This window comes from Curcuma longa, chromosome 2, assembly GCF_044706935.1.
Source record: "Curcuma longa cultivar G26 ecotype Majalengka, Jawa Barat chromosome 2, ITB_CL_G26_1.1, whole genome shotgun sequence".
NCBI classification, from domain to species: Eukaryota; Viridiplantae; Streptophyta; class Magnoliopsida; order Zingiberales; family Zingiberaceae; genus Curcuma; species Curcuma longa.
In genome coordinates this window covers 8,141,956-8,163,206 of record NC_133862.1, presented here as the reverse complement: position 1 = coordinate 8,163,206, position 21,251 = coordinate 8,141,956, and the positions used below count along the sequence as shown (strand labels likewise).

The following is a 21,251-nucleotide window of genomic DNA, read 5'->3' as shown; positions in this document are numbered from 1 at the left end:
TTCATAAATTTATCAAGTAGCATACAAACTCAGAAACATAGAATGTGGGACTAAATACCTACCCTTCCTCTGCTCGACGACAGCTCTCATTTCCAAAGCGTCAGAGATCTTCAACAGCGTCATCTTTCAACGGTTGCCTCTGTACTCGTCTCCGTGCGCATCTGCGCTATTGAACTGATCATTTTCAGCTTGGTTTTGGAGTTTGTGCATCACTCCTCCCCCTCAGCCATGGCGGATCGGATGGCATCCCGAGGTATCTCCTGACATGAGTTTGCATTTGCAGGGCCATTGCAGGATCTCGGTCTCTGTGCTCGTTCAGTGTACGAATAGAATCAAATGCAGCCCTTTCATCAATTTCGCCAGTTCCACTGAAAAATAAAAAGATAAAAAAAAAATTAATCTCAAATTAACTACCAAATGCAAGCCTTATCTGCAGTGTTTTATGTCCTTTGTTCTTACGCAGTCAGGATTTGTTCTTCGTGCAGTACAGTGGCAGTATTCTTCTGAGAATTCATCGCCGGCCGCTCGAACGAACCCTTGTATTAAATCTGACTAAATTCTTTTATCGACATTCGCATTTTCTCGATGAATTCTTCATCTAATTAAACTAAATTAAATTAAATAATATCTACGTATCTATCTATAGATATCCACATCGCCACAAGCTTCCAGTTCTAATTAATTAACATTATTATTGTATGGGCGCGCCAACACGGGCGGTTTGTCTACTTCCACGGCAAAGATCACATGCAGCTGAAAGGTAAAGAAAAGTGTAGGGACTCCATTTCTTGTGACTCCTTCGATCGACGGATCCACAAGGAAGAAGAGAGTAGTGATTTCTTCCATCAAAGATTGAGAGGATCAAGTGAAGGAGAATTAAGCGGATGATTAATTTTACCACCCTTATTTCTCTTATTTCTCGTAACCAAATTAGGTATGATAATTTCTCCTTTTTGTTTTATATGTCTTCAGTTCTTAGCTTCAGAAATTGTATTGATTAAAAAAAACTGTTGTAAAAATGTCCGTGATTGTTTACCTCAATCTTTAAATGAAGTAGTTGGGGAAGCACACATTTGCTCACCTTTTTTCTCTCGAAACAATAGAATTAAAACTCCTCCTTCCACTCATTTAATTTGCTCACAGAAACATGCTATAAATTGAGTTTAGTTGAATTCAGTAACAACTTTGAAAGATAAAAGAAGTTTGTATAATATTATATTACACAGTATAGATGATCAAAATTTACTCTGATATTATGTTAAAATTATATTTGATATCAAACTCTATATCACTATAATGATTCAGTTATTCTATATTATAGTATAATTAAAAAACAATCAGATTATGAAAATACTGTCATTAATATTTTGTCATAGGTTTGAATGACGATTAGTTATGCTTAGGTCAAGTTCATATATATAATTGAATAAAATTTGAGCAATATATATCCTTTCGATCTTATATGAACCAAAAAATGTTTTGCACATTTTGTGCTGCATGTCTATATATTAAAAATCTATGATTGAATAAGATCATCAGCTATATTTTCCAATAGATCAATTTTAAAAAGACTATATATGCCCTTTAAAAACATGCTATTCATTTCTAAGATCATGCAGATTGACAGTAATTAAAACCCAAATTAAAATATCTGTGCCATAATTTGATCATTCAACCTTCATCCTTGATGCTTTTCTGTATAATAAAAAGAATCAGACTTCAAACAAGATCGTTGTATATGTATAAAAGAATCAAACCTCACAATCTTTTATTTTCATTTACAAAAAAAAAAGGCCCTTTTAGAGTGATGAGCACAGAAGCCACTTTTTTCTGAAGAGAACTTTCATCATTTCTAAGTTGAAAGTGCCACAAAGATTGATAAAATGAAAATAAATATAAAACATTTGGTTTTATAAATCAGAAATATAAATCTACTGGAGTAAACAAATAAATCCGAAAAAGGTCGATATTCTGTCAGAATGACAGTATAATTTTCATGTGCCATGACATGACCAGTTATCTCATTCATATATGAAATAACGAAAAATCCATATTTTAAACATATTTCATATCCAATACAAAATCACCTTCGTATATAGGGAATGCAACCCGTGAACTTGATTTGTCACTTCGATGTTTAGACTTAAAAGGAACATGCAACTGCCCTCAGCTTTTGCCAACACTCATGTCCTCGATATAATAAAATGCTATACGTTAAGTTGAATCACAGGTATAATTAGAATAATTTAGTTATCATACAAACTTCAGCAAATACTTGTTTAATTATGTAAGAATTAAGAAGAAAAACATTTTAAGTTCATGCAGCAGTACATATATTACTGTACTAGTTCATGCATATGCATGCAGTCACGTAATCGATTGTGTGATTATCAGATTCAGAAAAGAAATTAAAGCTGTTATTTATTGAACTTAATCAACAGCAACGAGGAGATTGCATGCAAAGACAGTTATGAAGTAGCTAAAGCATGAGTTTAAAGGAAAAACCTGAAGAAAAAGTTTGCCAGTTTTAACATTTTAATAAGAAGCTTTCGATCTAGGAAGAAAGGACTAAGATTAAGGCTAATTATATTGGGTCGATTAATTAGCCCTAATTAAGATTAATGGAGAGTAGTTCTATTGCAATCTTCCACCGGCATTTTTGAAGGATGGAGTGGAGGAGGTGGAGTGATCCATGGATGATCCCTGCATGTTGTGATCGCTGATGGTCGCCGGATCCATCATGCTCCTCATCACGCTGCCATTGACGCCGAGGAAGTCCCTCGTGCTCAGGCGCTGGTTCAGCTTCTCCTCCTCAACGTCATGCATGAATCCCTGCTGGTGGAAACCGCCGAGCGAGTTCATGATCATCTCTTGGTACTGCCTCTCGTTGGCGCTTCTGGAGCTCTCGCCGCCGAAGTCTCTGAGGAAGATCGAGCCGCCGTCGGCCGACGTGGCGCCCATTTGGGCCGCTTTCTGAAGCAGCGCGGTGGCCGACATCTGCGGGAGCAGCGGCGGCGCCTCGGGGTTGTAGAGAGACGACATGGTGGGGCCCTCGTGGTGGCCCATGAGCTCGCTGCCGCCGAACAGGGGCATGGCGGCCTCGTTGCCCTGCTGCTCGTCTCCCTCGATCTTGGTCGGGAAGAAGCAGCCGAGGTTGAAAAGGTTGCTGTTATTGTTCGCCGAGGCGCCACCGAAGCCTTGGCCGCCATGAAGCAAGGCCGGAGCCGCCGCGCCGTCCTCCATCCCGAGGAAGAAAGGGGACGAGTGCGGAAGCTGATGGGGTGGCGGCGGTGCCCGGAAAGCGACTGTGTTGTTCAGGTGCTGATTAGCCATGACGACGTCGAACTGGCTGCTGCTCATATTGATCCTCGACCTGGAGTGGAGGAGATGATGATGATCGGAATTAGGCTGCGGCGGCTGCACCGGATCTTGGTGATCTTGAAAAGATGAGAGCTGAGCTGAGTTGAGCTGCGGGAGGCCGAGGTTTATGCTTCGGCTGGCAAAGATCTGACCTGCTGCACCGCCAATCGCCGAGCTCAAGCCGGCCGGCGGAAGCCTTGCGTTTTCTTGCGCAAGGGCGTCGCAGAAGGCTCTGTGTGTGATGAAACTGTCTCTCCTGAATTAATTAACAAATCATCACTAATATTTTCTAAATATGAAATTAAATCTATATAAAATGAATTATATATATACAATTAGGTTAACAAAAACGATAACAATGGCCAATTCAAATCATGGAAAAAGCATAAAGTTGAATCTAATTAACTAGATGCAAATGTGTTAGGGTTTAATTTGCTCAGGTAATAGCATAGAGACAAACTGAGTTCAATCAGTCCTCTTCCTGTGAGGAATCAGTTTGAATAGGAAAGCAAAAAAAAAAAAAAAACTCAATAGAGTTGAAAATGTCAGAGATTGTTCCCCCCAAAACCCTTTTTTTAGGACTGACTCCTCATTCAATGCAATCGGGGAATGTTTGCAGCAATTATCTTCAATAAATGCATTACCTCCTCGTCTTACATGAATGCTTTCCTCATGAGTTGATTGGACTCCTTTGTGGCATCCAAGGGAAGAAGAAGAGAATTAACTCCTTACCAAAAAACAAAAGATAACAAAATAAGGGTCCCTTAACAGAAATGTCAGAACTAAAGGCAGTGAATTTATTTTTTTTCAATATCCTCATGAGTAGCTCATTGTAACATAAAATCTAAGAGGTGATAATGCAAAGTATATTCCTGTGAATTGGTGTGGACCAGCAAGGCCAACTCGTTGCCCCCCTTTGCCAAGATATCTCCAAACGCAAAGCAACAAATTCACCTGCTAAGCCTTGCGTTCGAGTCACCACGTGAACTCGAAGAAGAGAGAGAGAGAGATGGAGAAAGGAGGGGCGTTGGTTTCGATGAGATGTTGTGGAGAGGGATATTTGAGTTCTCTTGAGATCTCAATAGCCTCGCTGTGTTTTTTGTTCCTTTGCCATGAACATTCACGTGTGAGCAGTTTGATCCTCATACTCTAGTTATGGTAACCATCCCACTAACCCTAACCCTAAAAGCTTCGCAGACGCTAATTAAGCAGTCCACCATGCATGCGATTGCGTGCAACACGAACAACAAAACAGATCGATGGAGGAGCTAGGCATCGATCTCTAAATCATGCACGGATTGATTGAATACGTATGTGTGTGTATCTTTATATTATCACATGTACTACTATACGCGAGCGTCGATGGAATGATGATGATGATGATATTGATGTACGTACCTGGAGAAGAGTGTGCCGCAGTCGCAGCGGTACTCGCGGGTACCGCAGATCTTGGAGTGCGCCTTCCAGTCCGACTGCACGGCGTAGCGCTTGGAGCACTTGTCGCACTTCCACTTCTTCTCGCCGTGCTTCCGGCAGAAGTGCTTCTTGATGCCGGTGAGGTCGCCGAGGGCGCGGGACGGGTCGTGGTGGACGCAGGTCGGCTCGGGGCAGAGGTACACCCGGCGGCGGACCTCGTTCGGGTTCTTCTGCTTCAGCTTCCACGGCAGGTTGTGGCCGCGCCGGTGCAGTTGCAGGTTCTGCTCCCGCTGGAACCCCTTGCTGCACACCTCGCAGATGAACCGGTTCGTCGCCATCAGCGTTTTCGGCGACAGCGCTATCACTTCCGCATCAGGATCTGCAACTTGTAATATCGTATATAGATCACAAGATGCAATGCAGGTTTATAATAAGAATTCAAGATATTTTATGAGCTGCATGCGTTTTAGCTAGCTATTTGTTGACTGGATGCATGCATGATAATACTAATAATTGAAGTAGAAGATCTACTTTTTCTTCAACCTAGGTACCAAATTGAGTCAATTGACTGCATAAATTAAAGAAAGGGGTAAATCCCTAAAGAAAATAGAGAAGAATTATATAGTCGAGATGTGTTGAGGTACTTGCTTGGATTTCCAGGGAGGTTCCTCTTCTTTTTGGGAGGAACTGTGGCAGGAGATGTATCCGTGGTCGATGACGATCCAGGTGGCGGCGGCGGCGGCGGCGGCGCCGCCACTAATTGCTGCGACGGTAGCTGCGGCAGCGTCTGGTGGATGAGCTGGTGATCTTCATCTCTGATCAATCCGAAGTAGTGCATCGACGACGACGAAGAAGACGGAGCCGCTTTCATCTTAAAGCCGAATCCGGACACGGTCTTCTTCTTCTTCTCCTTGTTGGTCTTATCTTCCCCTCTCAAATCGTTGCTTGTTTGGTTTCTGGTGAGGGATCGATGTCAGACGACACGAGCTACTGCTCCAAATCTGCGCCGCAGAAGAAAACACTCGCTAGCCAACATGAAACCATGAGCTCCAACTTTGTTCAGGCCTCCTCCTCAAGATCTGAAGACAAGGAAACAACCAAAGGAAGGGAAGAAGATGAGAACCAGAAAGGCCCAAATACTGGTAGAGGATGGTAGATCTGGGCATACTCACCACACAACACTAAACAAAAACCTCCAAAATCACTGCTCTTTATTCCCACACCTCTACTAAAGAACAAACAACGCAGCTGGCAAAACCAAACAAACAATTGGATATCAGATATAAAAAAGATGGAAGATAGAAGAAATATAAGTTCCTTTCCGTTTCTAATCCAATTCCTTGTGTGTGTGAGAGAGAGAGAAGGGAAAATATACAAGAACCAGAAAGGATACTTTTTTTTCTCTTTCTTTCTCCTCCTCCTCCTCCTTCTCTACTCTTCGTTCTTCTTTTGCTGCTGCTGCTGCTTGACTACTTGTGATAACTCAGAGTTACTTGTCATACTTTTCTTCCTCTCAGCATCCTCCTCTCCTCGCTTCGTTGTGGATGATTCTCCTCTAGCTCCCACACACCACAAATTAATAAAAAATCAACCAAAAAGGAATTTGAATAGTGAGAGAGAGAGAGAGAGAAGGGAGGGAGTGTGGTGTTGCTGTTGATGCATGGTGTCTTTTGCAGGCAAGTGTGTCGCAATGTGGCGAGCGATGGGGCCCATTGACCCCGATGCGCTTACCTTCTCGGTTTGGTTTCTTCCTCTGAGAATGGAGACAAAGGGCAACCGCTGAACCCAACCCACATTTAACCCTGAGCTAGCTACTACTGACCTCATCTACCAGTATTCTAACACTCGACTGAAACATACATGTACATAAATATTCTCTCGACCGTATTACTGCAGTGGTAACAAACTCATTGCGTTAGCTCTAGCTAGCTCTTCTCAGTGTGCCACAGAAATTGGATGCTTGCCATTCAAAGTGCTTTGGACTTATTTACCCAATGCTGCAGAGAGCTTAATGGAAAAGAATTAGAGAGCAGTAGTACTGCAGTTGTTAATTTAGTGATCAAATTTTAGTAGGTGGATAATCTTTAACTACACATTGAGAGAATGCAAAGCATCCTTCAAAAGGGATGATCGAAAAGGGTACGAGAATAGGGAATTCCTTTACCAAGCATGCACCACGCTTACATTCGAACCAACCTATTTGATTGTTAACATTCATAGCCCCTTGAGCACATGAGAGCACAGGGGGTTGATGGTGGCCCCCACCCTCTAACTTTTGACCAAACATTTATATATAAATTCTAAATTTTAGCCTTAAAATATTTTAAAATACTGTATTAATTAATAATAACCTTGATTTTTTAGGTCCATCATTTGATTTGATGAGAGAAGCCCATTAAGGTGAGAACATGTTCCATTGTTCCTTCTTATTGATATTACTTCAGTAAATCTGTTCCACAGTAACCGTCTCAATCATGTCCCAGGGGCTACCAAATTACTAGTTCACAACCTTCATGATCACATAAAATAGCTATTTATTGTTATTTTTCTTACAAAAGCTAGCAAATCTAAAGTCTTCTTACTAATATTACGATGACTCTTTATAGTCAAATAGCATGATCATGATCTTAGAGATCAATTTTCACTAAGTATGAGAGTGATGTATAATAATTAATTAATGCCTCTTAATCTCAAGAAGAGGTTGACTAGAAGTCCTTGAATAGCATCATTAGATCTACTGAATGGAGAATTGAAGTGCTATTTAGAAAAATATTGAATGTTCAAAGAGTAAAAGAGGTTGTTGATTATATTCCTCGTTGCATTAATGATCAAGCACAAGAAACCCTAAAGTTTGAACAAGGCAAATTAAAGTAGAAAGTGACTTTAGGTTTGTGTTTGGAGACAAAGTCACTTAATTCCTTGTTCCCTTTTACAATATGTCTATCTCAACTTTAAAGTTCCCAAGAAATTAAAGAATTGCAACACAAAAACAAGGGTGTATCCATCACATATCACTATCAAACATGATAAAGTTTGGTTGCGGTGGCTGTCAAGTTTTAGTCATGAAGATTACCTCACAATGAATGCCTCAATTTGTGTCATCCAACTTTATTCCACAAAGTTTCTACACTACGTCTACGTCTTTAGGTGGGCTAGCTCGATCTCTTCGGCAGCTGGTAGATATATACGAATTTTCCAATGGAATGTTAGTTGTTGAATTTTAGACAGTTACGTTATGATCAGTAAGCTAAGTAAATCTTATATATGCATATAGATATGTATAGGTGGGCTCCTCCCCAAATTGAACCATTCAACTAACTGAAAATATAATTAAGATGTTATCAATTAGTTAATTCCCAAATGAATTTAGAATCTTTTATACCTTAAATTTACTTACAGAAGTTTTGGTCCTTAGTAATTAAACAATCAAATAAGTATTATACTAAGTTTTTGACGCAGAGGATTCATGGATATTTTTATTATTTTAAATAATTTTAAATATTCTTAGTATTTAGGGCATTTCTAGTAATTTTTATCTTTATATTTTTTTAAAATTTTGAGCCCATTTATATAGGATATTTTAGATTTTGAGACGATTAAAATATTTTCCTTTCTTAATTTACATCTAGGGGTTGGGTATATTTAAATAATTATCTTGTTGATGTTTAGAAAGGAGCTTTTTGGATTAATAATATCTCAATAATGCCATTTATTTTCTGATATATATTCTTCTGAATCAATAGATTTTAAAAGATTATTTTCGACATTTACAATCGAACTAACAGATTCAGTACAATCCACAGGATATTCGCTATTCCGTCCCGTGTCAGTTGGTATAAGAGCTCTCTCAGATTCCATAGATGATCGTTGTAGTCGTGATCGAGGTCGTGACAGATATGTTCTGATTGAGAAAGCCCTCCATCGCGTGATCGTAGCATTCAAGACGAGATTCTTGATCTACAGAGAAAAGTTGTGAAATTAACTCAATGTCTAGCGGCGCGAGATCTTGAAGGTTGTAAGTTTCCTTATCCTAATTTTAATTCCACTTTTCAAAAACTCCATCACAATTGCAGAAGTCGTGATTGAGAGGAACAATACGAAGATATCGGATTTTCAATTGATCTTCTTGAATTTTTTAGTATATTTCAAGATAAAGGATTTGTTGATTGACTTAACGAAGTGGAGATTTTTCTATTACAAGAAAGTGTCTAATCATGTGAAAGTCAAATTGGTGCCATCAAACTAAAAAGTCGAGCATCAGTATGATGGAAGCAGTTGCAGCAATCACGTGAAAGACAGAACAAAGCCAATATCTCTTATTGGGAGGAAAAAAAGATAAAGGATGACTTTCTTCCCTTCATGCAACTATGGTCAAGCTTCATTTCAATGGCTTCTTGCGTTGAGAAGAGTGCAACCAATTAGATAATTCTTTTGTGATTAATTCATTTGTTGATTGTGGCTATGCTATAAACAAGGGTTGTGAGGTGAGTTCACTTTCTGTTCAAAGCAACATTTGGTATCATCCCTTGCCTTGATTCACTGATAATGCTAGTACTAAAACCAGTAAATTGGAAAACTCATTAGTAACCAAGCACAAGAAGGAAGACTACCCTGTGGTCATTGTGAATAAAAGCTCAGAATCTCCTGAATCTGAAAAGAAATAGACTGATACATTTTCTAATTTTCATGGCGACATAAACTGAATGATGGCAATTTTCAAGATGAGGCTCTTAATAATAATATTTGTGTTGTTAAAGATTCTTCAACAATGGCTCCAACGATCGATTCTCTGATGTTGCCACATGAAGGATCTCATGAAACTATGCTCTTTGAGAACTCTGGGTTGCTGGAAGCTATTGCCTACCCGGATAAATTTTTGAACAAAGAACTAAAAACAGAGGATAAAAGATCAATTGGCACTAATCAATTACCAGCTTTAGCAGAGGAGGATGAAAAGAAGTTTGTTGAAGTTGTAATTGAAAAGAGAACTGAGCTAACAGAACCTATCAATTCTTCTGCTTCAGTGCTCGAGAAAATCCAAGTCATTGCTGGGATCGGATATGGGCTGTGTCGATGCTCGTGGAGCATCTACAAGAGCCTCCGCCTCTGCTGGTAAGGGATGGCGGTGCTAGCGGAGGAGATCGGCCTTTTGAGCACGAGGTTGAGGGAGGGAGCGTGCCTGTTCTCGGTCTACCTGCAAAGGGAAGTAGCCTTACTGTTGGTACAATTTGCTTTAGCCGATTCTGAAGGCGAGGTGCAAGCTGTGCAGAGGGATGCATTGCGACCTCTAATTGAGATGTTTCAGTCATCAGATGTTCAGCTAAAGGAGATGTCTGCATTTGCTCTTGGAAGATTGACACAGGATTCGCACAACAAAGTTGAGAATGAGGACGATGTTGCTGGTTTTGCCAAATCAGGAGGTGTTCAGCAACTACAAGATGGTGAATTCGACGTTGTCCAGGCAACACATGATTGCATAGCAACGACATTGAAAAGATTGGAATGAGAGAGTATTGATGCATTTGCTTTTGATGCGAGTTGGAGAGAAGTCTGTCCAAAGATGTGTAAGCATTGGCTCTTGCTCACCTTTGCCCATGCACCTGATGAACAAAGAAGAATTTTCATTGATAACAATGGGGTTGATATTCTTCTTGAGCTATTGAGTTCTTCTGATTTAAAACAACAACATGATGGTTCTCTATCTCTTTACAAAATGGCTAGCAAAGTTGTGATGCTTTCTTCTGTGGATGTTGCTCCTCCATTCCCTACCCAACAAGTATATCTAGGCAAGTAGTATATGTAAACAATTCCACCTTCTCAGATGCTACTCTTCTTTGAATTGAAGGCAAATGCTTCTATGCACACCGGGTAGCTTTGCTTGTTTTATCACGAGTTAATGCCAAAGGATCTTCCTCTTAGATTATTACTTGATATTATTTTTAACTTAAAAATGAGCTTTTTCAAATTGGAGCAACTGATGTAAGAGGATTCATTGATATTTTTTTTAATTACTTTTAGTATATTTTTATTTTTAATAATTTTCAAGATTTTAGTATTTAGGGTATATTTGTAGTAATTTCTATCATTTCTATATTTTTTTTTAAATTTTGAGTCCGTTTAGGATATTTTAGATTTTGAATCGGTAAAAATCTTTTAATTACCTATCTATTAGATTTTTTTTTACCTCTAGGATTTTAGGTCTATTTAAATAATTATCTAATTAATTGATGTTTAGGAAGAAGTCTTTTGATTAATAATATTCTTGTTTTAGAAGATTATTTTTGATGTTCATGGTCAAAAATAAACGAATTCAATATAGCCCAATCCATAGAATAATCGCTATCTCGTCTAAGGTAGCGATTATCAATTTTATATTGTTTATCATGAAAAAAAATTGACAACTATTTCCTTAAGGTTCCAAATGCTTGCGGGGAACCTTAAATTTACTTACAGAAGTTTTGGTCCATAGTAATTAAACAATCAAATAAGTATTATACTAAGTTTTCTATTGTTTATCGAGAAAAAATATATAATTGACAACTATTTCCTTAAGGTTCCAAATGCTCGCTGGGGATTAATTACAATTCTAGCATCAATAGATGAAACTAATTAATAGCTGAAAGTAATAATAGCCAACCTAATATTTTTGCTATAAAATATTTTTCCTTAACGTTCCTAATTTTTTATTTTATAGATTAATATATGACGATGTTCATACATCTATAAAATTTATACAAAAATAATTTATAAAATAGAATAATCCAATTAATTAGAGAATCTGATCGATCGAGATTTAATTAAATTTATATAATAAAATAATCATGCCTATAAAAAATATAAATTTAAATTAATAAAAAAATCAAAGAAAGGAAGTTAGAAAAAAAAAGTTAGACTTAAGTATTTTTCTAATAGATTTATTAGAGAATTCTACATCAATATATATAATTGCATTGTCAATTGGTCATTTATGTAAACAAGATTTAATTTGTTTGACTTGAAAATTTTCATATGAAAAAGATATATCCTATATCAATTAAATTTCAATTATTGGATAAGACCAAATTATTTTTAACGCCCTTTTGAGATTTTTTTTTAAAAAATAGATCTTTGAAAGTTGATTTTTTGCTCATTCAGAATTATTAGAGAAACTGATCTAAAATTTAAAATAACTAGTATATTAATTGCATCATTTATTCTGCATAATATTTGATTAATTATTATTGTTATACTGTTATACTAGAGATTTAGCTAGCCACTGTCCCAATTTTTATCGAATGATTGATGTAGAAACTTCCAATAAAAAACACGACCAGCTAGCTGTTCATGTCCTTTGATAATCACGTGTTTCATTTTGTGTCTTGACTAGCTAGGTGAAATTAAATTTTCCAACAACCAATACGATTAGGCCGTATTTTTTTCACATGGCCGTGCTCGGTTAATTATGGACGTCCAACATCCAACACGACCGTAGCACGTGGTCGGCTGATTTGATTTTTAAGGATTATTTCTGTCTTTATTTTAATTTCATTGTTAAGGTTTTGAGAACTATTTAAACTTTTGTTTAGTTGTCACGTGTTTCATGCAGGGGATAAATTTTTTGATTTTGAATAATTTATTTTGGTTAAACTTAGAAACGGGCGATACCTTCTCTTAATTCGTTTGGAGAATTATATTTTTGTGTCTTTCTTTGAATTCTCTAGCTTTATGCAAACAAGCCTCCTGGATAATAACTGATTAACAGTCTGATTAATCTTACTCTGTATATTTTGTTTATATATAAATATATATATAATTAATTTTTTACTGTGCCGATCGAGGGGATATCTTATCTGAAGATGGAGGTAGTCGACATTGAATTGAATGCATAATAACTGCACCTGAGCTGTACAAGGAATCTGACATTGAATTGAATGTATTTCTGCAGCTGAGCTGTACAATGAATAAGGAGTCTGAATGAATTAATATTGCACACAGGCTGTACAAGACCAAGACCTCTTCTTATACAGCACAGCACAGCACAGCACAGCAGCCTCTCTCTCAGCAAGAAACCTGAAATATCATTTTAAAATGCATCAACTGATGAGAAGAGTTGAGCAATTAATTAAGATGATGCAGCAGCTCTATTACTTTTTGCTTAAATCTTATCTTCAATTTCAGAGTGATGATGCATTAATTATTGTTTACAGCTCTCTATTCATTACTTTTTGCTGAAATCTTATCTTCAATTTCAGTCAGTGAGGTATGCTACTTCTCTTCTTCTTTCTCTTCCTTTTGATGCATTAATTATTGTTTATTTCTATGCTCAGTTCCATTCAACTATATATATATATTTGTAGATTCTCTTCCTCAAAATGTCTGATCTGTCAATTCAATTTGGGTAAAAATTAGAAGAAGATGCCTTTATAAAATAATCTAGAAAATTAAATAGATTGGTTGACTGGTGCAAGTTATAAAAAAATTTTCAGGTTGATAAATTTTTAATTTTATAAATTAATATATGACCATCTTCATATATACATCTATAATTTTTATTTAAATTTATACAAAAATAATTTATAAAATAGAATAATCCAACTAGATAGAGAATCTCACCGATCGAGTAAAAGGAAATTAAGATTTAAATTTATAAAATAAAATATTCATGTCCATAAAAAATATTTTTTTATTCAATAAAAAAATCAAAGGAAGGAAGTTAGAAAAAACTTGGACTTAAGACTTTTTTTTTTTAGATTTATAAGAGAATTATAGAACTATACACATAACTACTACATCAATTGCATTATATTGTTAATCAGTCAAGTCATCGATGTAGTCAATAAGATTTGTTTGACTTGAAATTTTTTTATGAAAAAATATATCCTGCATCAATTAAATTTCAATTATTGGATAAGACCAGATAAAATAGAAAATTTTAATTGATCAATTGAGTTTAGGTAAAAAATCAAAAGATGTCCTTAATTTAAAAAAAAGATGTAGACGTTTGGGTAAAAAATAAAATTTTCGACAAATATAATTCATAAAAGCATAATTTTTATTTAAATTTATAATAGAATAATTTTTTAAAAAATATTTAATGATATAAAAAATATCACATCCATAAATTCATAAGAAAATTATTTATAATTTTATAAAAATATTTAACACAATAAATAAATAATTGCAACCAATAAAAGTAAAAAAAATTTAAATTTATAGAAAAATAATTTGACAATCTCCATGATAAAATTTTGAATTTATAAAATAAAATTAATCATATTCTTAAATAAATTTAAATTTCATAAATTAAAGTAACTTATAATTTTATTTAATTAAAAATAATCCCGTGCATTCATTAAACAAATATAAGTGAGATTTTTAAAAAATATTTTTAACGTCCTTTTGAGAATTTTAATTGTTTAAAGAAATTGTAAAAAAAATTTGATTTTTGTCTCATTCAGATTTATTACAGAATTGTAAAAATGAAAATAACTACTATACATACTTATTGCATTTGTCAATTAGTCATTTATTCTGTCAATAATATTTGATTAATCAGTTATTATTAATTATGCAAATTTTTTATTACTACCACTATCTCAACTCTTTTTGAATGCTAAAAATATTTCTAAGATTGGAGAATTTTTCTTTTGCATCCTTTGTATAATCTTATAAGTTTTCTTCATGAAAAAGATATATCCAACATGATTCCCCTCCCATAAATAATTCTTCTTTTGATGTTTCTTTCGCATAAAAGCCATGTAATTAATTAACATGCATGTTTAATATATCTTAACAAGTATTCTTGCAAGAATTAATATATACTTCTTCACAATTAGTACTTTATGATATAAAGGCTCTTATTTTCTCATAATTAAGGGATAACAGCTAGTAAGAATGAAGCATTGGCAGGTACAAATTCTGATTCGATTTTGAGCAGTTTATTCATCCGTACGTCTTAAGAAATGGAAGCTGTCTTAGAATCTGTTGTTAAAGCATTCCTTCACCAGTTACTTGCTTTTATCAACGACGAGATAAGTAACAATACTAAGGGTTGAAAAAGACATGGAGAGGCTTCATAGAAAATTATCAAGAATCCAGCCTCATATTCAAGTTGCAGAAAAAATAAGACGCAGAGATCCTGCCATCAACAATTGGGTGAAAGAATTAAAAGATATCATGAATGATGCAGAAGACATATTTGATCTTTGCTTGATCGAAGGTGAGAGATTATTGGAGGCCCGTCGATCTTCTTCTTCAGGGTATGCTTTCTGCGCAGTTTGATTTCATCTCCTAAGCTCCGCAGAAACATTTGTGTTCGAATAAAAAGAGTTAATGATAAACTCCATGAAATCGGAGAGGACAATAATATGTTATACCCAATTTAAAAGCACAAGGAAATCAAGGCTTCCAAGATAACCCAGCATCTCCTACCTCTTCGACACATGTGGCGACAGATATTGTAGGATCACAAATTGAAGATGCTGCCCAAAAGTTAATTTCAGAGATAGAGCAAAGCAAAAAAAAGTGTAGTGTGTTGGGAATTTCTGGGATGGGTGGAATAGGCAAGACCACTCTAGCACAAAAAATATTCAACGATGAAATGATACAAAAACAATTTTCAAAACAAGTGTGGTTACATGTATCCAAGGATTACTCTGAGATTGACATACTCAAAGAGGTATTGAAAGGTATAAAAGGAATGATGATGGATGTTCAAAGTAAAGCAGAAGTTGAAGATAAAATTGTTCGTCTTCTTCCAAAAGTTTGCTTATTGTACTGGATGATATATGGAGTGCAAATGTATGGATAGATTTGCTCAGAAATGTCATTTGGAATAGGTTCTTGTAGGAGTGTTATCTTATTTACCACTAGGGATGAAAATGTGGCAAGAGCAATGAAAGCAGATTTTGTCCACCATGTTGAGAAAATGCACAAGATAGTGGTTGGGAATTAATTAGAAAGATTGTTTTTGGAGACGAGGAGGATGTAATAATTTCTGAATTGGAAGAAGTTGGTATGGAAATTGTTAGAAAATGTGATGGTCTTCCTCTGGCAATTAAAGTGATGGCTGGTGTTTTATTGCACAAGGAAAAGACTAATAAGAGGGAGTGGAAAAAAGTTGTTGAAAGTGATTTATGGTCTATAGAAGAGAGTGATGCTGAACTATCCAATGCTTTATACTTGAGCTATGAGGATTTACCCAGTCACCTCAGACAATGTTTTCTTAGTTGTGCTTTCTACCGTGACATATCATTTCGATTGGACATAATCCGACTATGGGTGGCCGAAGGATTTGTGATTGAACAAGAAAAAAGTTTGATGGAAGATATTGCAGAAAACTACTACAAAGAACTTATTGCAAGAAACCTTTTGCAAATTGACCATAAAGATGAAGATGAAACAAAATTTGTTATGCATGATGTTTTACGATCTTTTGGGGAAAAATTGATGAAAGAGGAAGGGATTATTATTAGTGATGCTTCATCCACAAGTCAAAATTTCTTGACAAAGATTCGGCATTTGTCCATCTCAAACCAGCAAGATGATGTGGTGTCTCTTCCCGAGGAGATAAGAAAGCAAAAGTGTTTAAGAACCCTATACCTGGTTAATTGCTCTCAAATCAAACGGATCGAGGATCATGTATTTGAAAGCTTAAAGTGTCTCAGAGTCCTGGATTTGAGTGATACATCTATAGACAGCCTCCCAGATTCTCTTGTGAAATTGTTTCTTCTAAAATACTTGGATCTTGGTCGAACAAAGATTAGAAACCTTCCTAAATCCATTGGGCGTCTTGTAAACCTGCAAACTTTGAATATCTCAGGGTGTAAATCACTGCATGAACTTCCAGAGAGCATCACAGAGTTGATCAATTTAAGGTGCCTTCGAATTGTGGGTACTCCGCTTACCCATCTTCCAAAGGGCATTGGGAAGTTGAAAAATCTCAACCATCTTGTTGGATTTTTTGTAGGCCATTGTGACTCCATGAGTGAGATGGATGGAGGTTGTGACTTGGACGAGTTGCAACATTTGCACAACCTAATTGATCTGGTTATGAATAAATTGGAAAGGGCAACAACGAGAGGAAACGGAAACTTGGTGCTTGCGAACAAACCAATTCTTAGGAGATTGACTCTTGAATGGACAAGGAATAATAATGAATACAATGAGGAGCAAATCACTGAGGCAGAGAGGATATGCAACCACAGTCCTCCAGCGACCATAGAAATGCTTTGGATCGAAAATTTCCCTGGTCGACGGTTTTCAGACTAATTCTGCTAACCTCACAAATTTGTGCCTGTACCATTTTCCATCATGTGTGGTGCTTCCTCCATTGGGCGAGCTACTTAATCTTAAACACCTACAGATTATAGAAGGAGAAGCAATCAGAAGTATTGGACCTGAATTCCTCGGCTGTAGAAGACCTGCATTCCCAAAACTTGAGCATCTAACATTTGATAGCATGCGCAATTGGGAGACGTGGGTATTACATGTGGCACAGGATGTTCATGCAAGCAACTCCAATTTGTTTCCTAATCTGAAAAAATGTTACTTCTACAACTGCCCAAAGCTGAAAAAGAGCATCCTTCCCCCAACGAGGCTTTTGCAAATTAATCTCTGTCCGAATTTGGAATCTGTGGAGAAGGTTGGCATGTTGCAGGAATTCGAAGTTGTTCTCCCTTCGGAAATAAAACAGCTTCCACAGTGGATATCAAGCCTGATTAATATGACTTCGCATAGTTTGCAATTATTTAATATGCAATGCGATTCACTTATAGTAGATAGTTGCAGAAGAGGGAAGCAAAATTGGCACATCATTCGACAAATTCCAAGAGTTATTATTCATAGCATCCAGCTTGAAACACGCTTATTGCTGAGCAAGGACGGATACAAATACCAAAAAAAGGATGAGTTTGGAAGTTTCATCACCCTTGTAAGTCCTCTGATCATCTATTTTCTTAGTTTACCTTGTTGTATACCTTTCAATATTGTTGGGGGAAAAAAACTTGTACAACTATTTTATTCTATGGGCAGGATCAACAAAGTTTCCAAGGCTAATTGTTTCCTCCTCCATTATGATCAAGGTTAGTAACTAATTAAAGGTGGATTTTATAATATCATCACAAATAAAATGTCCTTACAGTTTCTTTATTTCTACTTGAAGGTTGCATGTTGGAATTGGTATATTTCCACTAGATCCCATTGGTGTTTGATGTCGTACTGCTGCTATCTATCTATCTATCTATAATTTATCCTCGGAGTCCAGTGTTTGCAGACTTGCATCCTATTGTCTTTTATTTGTCTAAAAGTACTCTTTTGAAGAAAGAGATTATTGTGTTTGTATTAAGAATAAATGCTTTGGATTGTGTATTGTAACATGTGATGTACTATTTATCTATTTCCTAGTATGTATTGTTTGAATTATATTGTATATTGTGAACTAGTATTCGTGCTCTCTATCTCTATATGAAAATATTACGAATTGTGTTGTGTATTGTAACATGTGAGCTACTCTATTTCCAGCTACTTTCCCTCCCTCTCTTCGGCTCCTCTCTTTGGGAGTAGACAAAGCCTGAAAAGAAAGATTTTTTCCTTCAATTTTTAAACAAGAGAGACTTTGCTAAAGTTTGGTTGTTAGTGAAGATTAATTAACTAGAATAACATATTTTATTTCAGACATAAAACACCAACTCTACATGGTTGCTCAGATAAACAAAATCTCAAACCAAATTAAAGAAAAATAAACATATGGCACACCATGACAAACATTTGAATATTACAGGTTGAAAAGAATGCTAAGGTGGTATACATGTGGTAAAAGGTCATATGTTGACCCTTCTCACACAACCGACCTCATAACTATTTATAGAGAAGTAAATTACAGAGGACTTTATTATGATACAATGACCCTTGCATTATGGGAGAGGTCTGGAACCCAACAAGTGCTAAGGTTGTACACATGCTCAAGCCTGTGGTGTTTTGACATTTCCCTTTAGCATAAGAATGGTTGTTTTGTTATGATTGAAAATTGACAATGGATGGTTATTGTAGAAAATCAGAAGAAAGATAAAATATGCAATCCCAAACATTGCGAGGAAGCAAGGCAGGTAAAAGAAATCGACAAAGAAAGATAAAATAACAACAATAAACAAGTTTTAGTTAATAACATAGATGCCCATCGTATCATTACAGTCGTGACGAAGTTGTATTTTCTTCAATAAAAAGGTTTAATCTGTCACTCCAACGGCTTCACACGATCGGCCCCACGACGACCATCTGTGAGGAGATAAATCGAGAAGCTACAGTTGATCACTATAAAGGAGGGTATTGCTTCGGCTTTGTCGAAATTCGATCCTTGTCCATTCAACAAGTCTATCACATACTAACCAACTCAATCATGCTCTGGGAACTCATTTTGTTACATCCCAAGACATCCTAAAAGGAGTCGGTAATATGAGATAAATTGTTTTACATTCTAGAAATATAGCTTTTAGAAAATCCTCCCTCATTGGAACTTATATACATAACTTTTATAAAATCATCCCTTGCTGCTTCACCAACAAAATGTAAATTATCAATGGGAGCACAAAATCTCTCATACAGATCGTCTGGTTTCCCAACAAAATCACAAGAATAGGCCTCAAGAGAATTTGGATTAGTACCCCAATATAAAACCCAATGTTGAATCTGTCAGATATAAATTAAGTTTCAATTTTGATGTTTCGGGAATTAAACTAGTGAGGTAGATGAGATGGAAGCAAAGAAACAAATCGGTTTTATTTTATTTTATTACTTGATCTGGTGACTATATAATTCCCTACTCTAAATATATATTAAAACTTCTAAATAAATAATTTTTTATTATATTATTTAAGATTGAATTAAATAATATTAAATTATATTTTATTCTTCATAACTTAATTATGTGAAGTTATGCATGATAATCTTGATTGATCCAAATTAAAGTACTTAACAATAATGCCAAAGGTATATAGCAGGTATATAGAATTAAAAATAAAATAATTTTAAAATAAAAAACTTCCGTGGGATCGGACCGACCACCCCAGGGATTGAGTCCACATGAGACTGATTAGGATTTATCATTTTTTTTAGAAATAAAACTTTAAAAACATCAGATTTTAAGAAGGTTCCTGCAACTCGATTCTACACCCATCTAAATTATTGTTCATCATTCACCTTTTTCCATGTAACTTAGTGTAGGCTAGGCCTCAATTTGTGTCATTCAACTATTTTTCTGTAAAAAGTGGAATCCATCATCTCAGCAACTCTACAACGGTTTCATATCATCTATAAAGAGGTAAATCGAGAAATTACAGTTGGTCACGATGGAGATAGATCGGTTTCATGATCATCTATAAAGAGGTAAATCGAGAAATTACAGTTGGTCACGATGGAGGAAGATATTGCTCGAGTTCGTTGAGATTCGAATAACCTTTGCTCTCTTCTACAAATCTGTTCTATCATAACCAACTCAACTATGTCCGAGGGACATGCCATCCAACTTTATTCCACAAAGATTCTACACTACGTCTTTAGGTAGGTGGGTTGGGTTTCTCTTGGGCGAGTAGGTACCAATTTTCCAATGGAATATTTGTTGTTGAATTTGTCTTATGCATATGTGGGCTCCTCCCCAAATTGAACCATTCAACTGACTGAAAATATAATTTCTGAGTTGGTAGAAAACTATAGATTTTGTTATCAAGATCCCAAATGAATTTAATTAGGATCTTTTATACCTTAAATTTACTTACAGAAGTTTTAACGCTGTGCTTGCATTTGTTTGTTTGTTTGTTCAATAGAGGAAGGCTGTTGAAAACAATGTGGAGCAAATGAGATACGCAGCCAATTTTGTAACAAAAAGTGGAATTAACTATTCCAGCAGTTTCACATGATCGGTCCTACGGCTATCAAAATAGTAAATCTAAAAATTATAATTATCCAATTTGATTAGATCAACTGGCACAACAATATATCCAATCGACCCATTTGATTCGATTGATCAAACCTGATTGTTTGGTCTAACTGACAGGGCCGTCTCAAGGTTTTATGGGGCCCTAGGCTAAAATTATTTTTAGACCTTTAATATATTTTTTAAATATAAAATTTTTCCTTGTCTTTTTTCATTCAGATTTGGGACCGACAACCAGGGACGGCTCAAGCCTACAGGGGGTCCTAGGTAATTTTTTTTAAATAATTGTTATTATTTTAAAAAAATTTCTCTCACCCTTTTTTATTCGGACTTGAGATCGACAATGGTGGGTTTAAAATTTTTTTAAAATAAATTAAAATATTAATTTTAAAAATAAATTTTTTATATAAAATTAAATTTTCGTGCTTTTTTAGAAGTAAAATTATTAATTAAATTTTCATATTCAAGTTTTAATAATAAATTTTTTTCAATTGATAACATTGCTAAATTATTTAATCTTTCTTGAGACATAGTTGAACGTAAATAAGACTTTATTAATTTTAATTTT

General features: G+C 35.5%; 1 protein-coding gene and 1 pseudogene across 2 annotated transcripts; one reads left to right on the top strand and one right to left on the bottom strand.

The window, feature by feature from the left end:
• Positions 1-2,404: 2,404 nt before the first annotated feature.
• LOC141822170 (protein indeterminate-domain 6, chloroplastic-like) lies at positions 2,405-6,402 on the bottom strand. 2 transcript variants are annotated; one of them, XM_074709602.1, is made up of 5 exons: positions 6,152-6,402; positions 5,949-6,024; positions 5,425-5,855; positions 4,759-5,155; positions 2,405-3,616 (listed from the first exon to the last, which is right to left on the bottom strand). In XM_074709602.1, the coding sequence occupies exons 3-5, from the start codon at positions 5,645-5,647 to the stop codon at positions 2,635-2,637; spliced, it is 1,602 nt and encodes a 533-aa protein (XP_074565703.1). In that variant the 5' UTR covers positions 5,648-5,855; positions 5,949-6,024; positions 6,152-6,402; the 3' UTR covers positions 2,405-2,634. The 2 variants fall into 2 exon arrangements, with proteins under 2 accessions (XP_074565703.1, XP_074565702.1); XM_074709601.1 differs by having other exon boundaries at positions 6,170-6,402.
• Positions 6,403-14,667: 8,265 nt separating this feature from the next.
• Positions 14,668-18,318, top strand: LOC141821524 (putative disease resistance RPP13-like protein 1; annotated as a pseudogene).
• The last annotated feature ends 2,933 nt before the right edge of the window (positions 18,319-21,251 follow it).

Bases quoted from the DNA above. Each gene is read 5' to 3' on its own strand.
- LOC141822170 (XM_074709602.1), bottom strand. From the start codon at position 5,647: ATGAAAGCGGCTCCGTCTTCTTCGTCGTCGTCGATGCACTACTTCGGA. The intron at 5,156-5,424 runs GCAAGTACCTCA...TACAAGTTGCAG, and splicing joins GAACCTCCCTGGAAATCCAA to ATCCTGATGCGGAAGTGATA. The intron at 3,617-4,758 runs GTACGTACATCA...TAATTAATTCAG, and splicing joins TGCGGCACACTCTTCTCCAG to GAGAGACAGTTTCATCACAC.